A 4,353-nucleotide genomic window follows, 5' to 3' on the forward strand; every position below is an offset into this window, starting at 1 on the left:
GATATCATTCAGCGAAGCTAGGGAGTCTCTTTGATCCCAGGCATACTGTTCATGTAGGTTTTTGCTGGCCTGGTCAGCCTCCAGAAGGACTGGGCTTCCCTCCTGTCATTTGGTTCTGCACACAGTCCCGCTGGACACTGCTCCTGAAGTGGAGGACCTTCACTCTCTCCACCCCTTCTACTTCCACATGTGGAGGGAGAAAGGGAACAGATTCTGACCAGAAGCCACAGAGCTGGAAGAGGGCCGGGCCAAAACTTACAGCCTCTTCTGGCCTCAGTTCCACTGTTGTTAGGTTTGTGATCTAGAAGATGCTTTGAGATGAATAAATTAAGCCAAGCATTCCAGAAGCTGAGCATCACTTCCATCCTTTTCCCTAAAGGTTTTGTGGCAGCAGATCAGAACTGAAAGTCACTGCACCGCTCCTCTTGTTCCATTCGAGCCATCAGCTCTGAAGACAAGAGGTATCTATGGGCCAGTCCATTGGCATTGGTCCATAGATTGCCAAGACCTCATTTCTAGAAATCTTAGTTCTAGGAGCCTCATTCTCCCTTCTCCGACATCATCTGGATTGCTTAAGGAGATGTTGGGGTTGTATTTGTAGAGGTCCATACCACACTGGAGTTGGTCTTTAATACATCTGGCAGACTCCGTCGGGTGCTGGTATTTCCACAACTGGAACTGGTCAGGCACAAGTCCCCTGTGGGGTCCCCACTGGTGCTCCGGTTGTTATCTGAGTCTCCTGTTGACTTCTGCCTAAGACGGCAAGTGATCAGCTTGGAGAAGAAGTTGGGGAAAGATGGGCTGGAGAAGTAGTATACCAGGGGGTCCAGCATACTGTTCATGTAGGTGAAACTGAGGGTGATATAAAAGGCCAGGTCTGCTGAGCGGTAGATCTCACAGTTGCTGGTGCCCTGGGAGTAGAGGAGCCAGAAGATCCGAATCCTCACAGCCACACTGGGCAAAAAGCAGATCACGAAGACAATGGTGACCACCATGATGAAGCGGATGGCCCGCTTGATCTTAGCCTGCTTGTCCAACTGCCTCCTCCGAAGGCTCCAGATGATGCTGGTGGAGCAGAATATGACGATGCCAAGGGGCAGGAAGAACTCCAGGAGGAACATGGCATCGTGCCAGCCAAAGGTTGGGCAGATGGCAAAGCTGCTGCAGAACTGCGAGTTTCCCATATTTTTCACATGAGAGGTGATGAGGAGGTGGCCGGTTAGGGCAATGGTGACCCCCCACAGAAGGCAACTGATGATGGCTGCTGTTCTATTGGATAGTTTGTTCACAGCATGATGGGGGTGAACCACCCTGAAGTATCGGTCCACAGCCACGACCGTGAGGAAGATGATGCTGCCCTGCCGGTTCATGGCCAACATGAAGAGCATCAGGCGGCAAGGGATATCACCAAACCTCCAGTCCCATTTCCTCACATAGTTATCCGTCAGGAAGGGAAGACAGAAGATCAGCATTAAGTCAGCCACAGCCAGGTTGAAAAGGAAGATCCGGCTAGATTTCCAGGACTTCAAGGAAAAGCAGAAAGCCCACAGGGCCAGACCATTGCCCAGAGTTCCAAACACAAACTCCAGCCCCAGCACGGGGGGCAACACCCGAGGGATAAGTTCATCCCGGAAAACACAGCAGTTTTTGCTGCTCATGGCTGTGCTTCTGCAAAGAGAGAAACTTCACCGACCAGTTTCCTCCTTACAACTGGCGGGACTGATTGCCTCTCCTAATGAGCACTCAAGGAAAAAGGTGTGTGTGGGGCTGAGTAGTTGTGGGCCTGCCTTTATGTTATGTCAGAAGTGTCGAAATAGATGACTGAATGGTTACCAGGAAACTACGAAACAGCTTTAAAAAAAAAAAAAAGGAGAAAGACAGACAGGAGAGAGCTTATGCAACCTTTTAGTAGCTGTTTGCATAAACAAATAATAAAAATCCCCGAGGTCAATAGAACCCACAATATTTGGAAAATATGAAGGGTAAATTTAGACAGATTGCCATTTGATTATTATGAATGTGAAGGATATTCTCTACGGGAAGATAAAGTCCGTGTGGCCAGTTCAGGGGTTTTGGGATCAAAGCCCTCAAATCCCCTCTCTGTTACTTGTACCCCAGTGTAAATCTGAGGAAGTCACTTAACCATTCTGGGACTCAGTTTCCCTATCTGTAAAATGAAGAGGTGGGCCTCTAATGTCCTTTCCACCTCTATGATCCTGTGTGTTTGTCCCTATGGAGTGTGTGTGTATGTGTGTGTGTGTGTGTATGTAGAGCTATGTTATGGAAATTTTTAGGGATAAATGAGGAATTTATTTGTGCCTTTGGCAAAAATACATTTACCAGACTAATCAGTGTAATTTTTTAAAAAGAGTTCCTAGAACTATTTGAACCAACACACACACACACACACACACACACACACACACACACACACACACACATTTTTAGATTATTTTTTGGAAGCACGAGAAAATAGTAATGGACCCTTGGTAGGGGCAAATGTCTTGAATTATTCCTTACTGTCTGCTTTGATACCCCTTCCACAAATATGAAACGCTCCCCAATTTTAGGTTATTTTCTAGTTAGAAAAGTATGCTAAAAAGTGAGTTGTTTTAGGGGACAGCTAGGTGGCGCAGTGGATAGAGCACCAGCCCTGGAGTCAGGAGTACCTGAGTTCAAATCTGGCCTCAGACCCTTAACACTTACTAGCTGTGTGACCCTGGGCAAGTCACTTAACCCCAATTGCCTCACTAAAAAAAAAAAAAGTGAGTTGTTTTGTTTGCTTGTAATTTGACTTGAAGCCTCTTTGGCTTTCCAGTGATGGCAGGAAATTGAATTACAGTAAACTTTTCTTTGTTTTTCCAACAACAAAAAGCAGCATCTATTACACATGTCCTATGTGCCAGGCATTGAGCTAAGCCCTGGGGTTACAAAGAAAGGCAAAAACACAAATGAGCAGTTTCTAAAGATCTCCCATTTTGAGGAAATTTAGGTTTGTTTGTTTTTGTTTTTGTTTTTTGTGACAAGACCCTACTAATAGCATATCAGTGAAATGTCACAGAATATCAGTCAGAAAGGACCTCAGGAACGCAGGCTAGGTAGCTAGAGAGAGGGACCCGGAGTTGGAAAGATCTGATTTCAAATCCAAGCTGAGACACTAGCTGTGTGGCCCTTGGCAAGTCACTTTGTGAGGCTTCTGTTTGCCTCAGTTTCCTCATCTATAAAATGAAGACTATTATAGCACCTACCTCACAGAATTGTTCTGAGCCTCAAATGAGAGAGCATATATGAAGTGGCTAGCCCCTAATAGGTACCAGATAATGATGATGATGAAAAGGAGGGTGGTGGTGGTGATGATGACAGAAACAGCAAGTGTATAGGACAGGTGACCAGGGAAGGGAGCCCTGATCTTGGCAGACTTGAGAATTATAAGTAGAGGAACAGGGAAGTAGATTGTTTTAACCTTTCCAGTGGCAATGTTGATCTTATTATTGTTCCTTCAACAAGGGGTGGAAAGGTGGGGGTGGAGTGTAAATGACATCAAGGAAGATGGTAAGATGCCTACACTGGGTGGACGCTGGTGTCCTGGAATGTTTGTTGGATGGGGACTGGGGACAGTTAGATAGAAAAGGCTTAGGTGAGGCAGCTAGGTGGCACAGTGGAGAAAGCACTGGCCCTGGATTCAGGAGGACCTGAGTTCAAATCTGACCTCCGACATTTGACACTTGCAAGCTGTGTGACCCTGGGCAAGTCACTTAACCCTCATTGCCCCACTAAATAAAATAAAATAAGTATTTGTTGAAAAAGCTTAGGTGAGAATTGACTCAACCTAAGATAGTCCCAGCTAAGGGAGAGTCCCCAAATTAAGTGGATTAATTTCTCCATTTTGGGGGGCGTGGAAGGGAAGTGAGAGAAGGGCCTTTGGAGGTCCCAGTCTAAAGATCCTAGAATAGAAAGAGTCCCAACTCTGGAGTGAGAGGAATTAGGTTCAAATTCCATCAGTGATGCTTCCTACTTTACTACTGGGTGACTTTGGGTCATTTTTCAGTCGTGTCCCATTCCATGAGCCCATTGGGGATTTTCTTTTCTTTCTTTCTTTCTTTCTTTCTTTCTTTCTTTCTTTCTTTCTTTCTTTCTTTCTTTCTTTCTTTCTTTCTTTTTTTTTTTTTGCAGGGCAATGAGGGTTAAGTGACTTGCCCAGGGTCACACAGCTAGTAAGTGTCCAGGGTCTGAGGCCGGATTTGAACTCAGGTCCTCCTGACTGCAGGGCTGGTGCTTTATCCACTGCGCCACCTAGCTGCCCCCTGGGATTTTCTTGGCAGAGAAATTGGAGTGTTTTTCCATTTCCTTCTC

General features: G+C 45.9%; 1 protein-coding gene across 1 annotated transcript; it reads right to left on the reverse strand.

Moving 5' to 3' along the window:
* Positions 1–572: 572 nt before the first annotated feature.
* On the reverse strand, positions 573–1,658 carry HCAR2 (hydroxycarboxylic acid receptor 2). The gene has a single exon (XM_043978816.1). It carries the CDS (start codon positions 1,656–1,658, stop codon positions 573–575), a length of 1,086 nt encoding a protein of 361 aa, XP_043834751.1.
* Between the last annotated feature and the right edge of the window lie 2,695 nt (positions 1,659–4,353).

Source organism: Dromiciops gliroides, chromosome 1 (genome assembly GCF_019393635.1).
Source record: "Dromiciops gliroides isolate mDroGli1 chromosome 1, mDroGli1.pri, whole genome shotgun sequence".
Classification (NCBI taxonomy): Eukaryota; Metazoa; Chordata; class Mammalia; order Microbiotheria; family Microbiotheriidae; genus Dromiciops; species Dromiciops gliroides.

What these genes read in the sequence shown, in the direction of transcription:
- HCAR2 (XM_043978816.1), bottom strand. Translation starts at nt 1,658, where the DNA reads ATGAGCAGCAAAAACTGCTGTGTTTTCCGGGATGAACTTATCCCTCGG.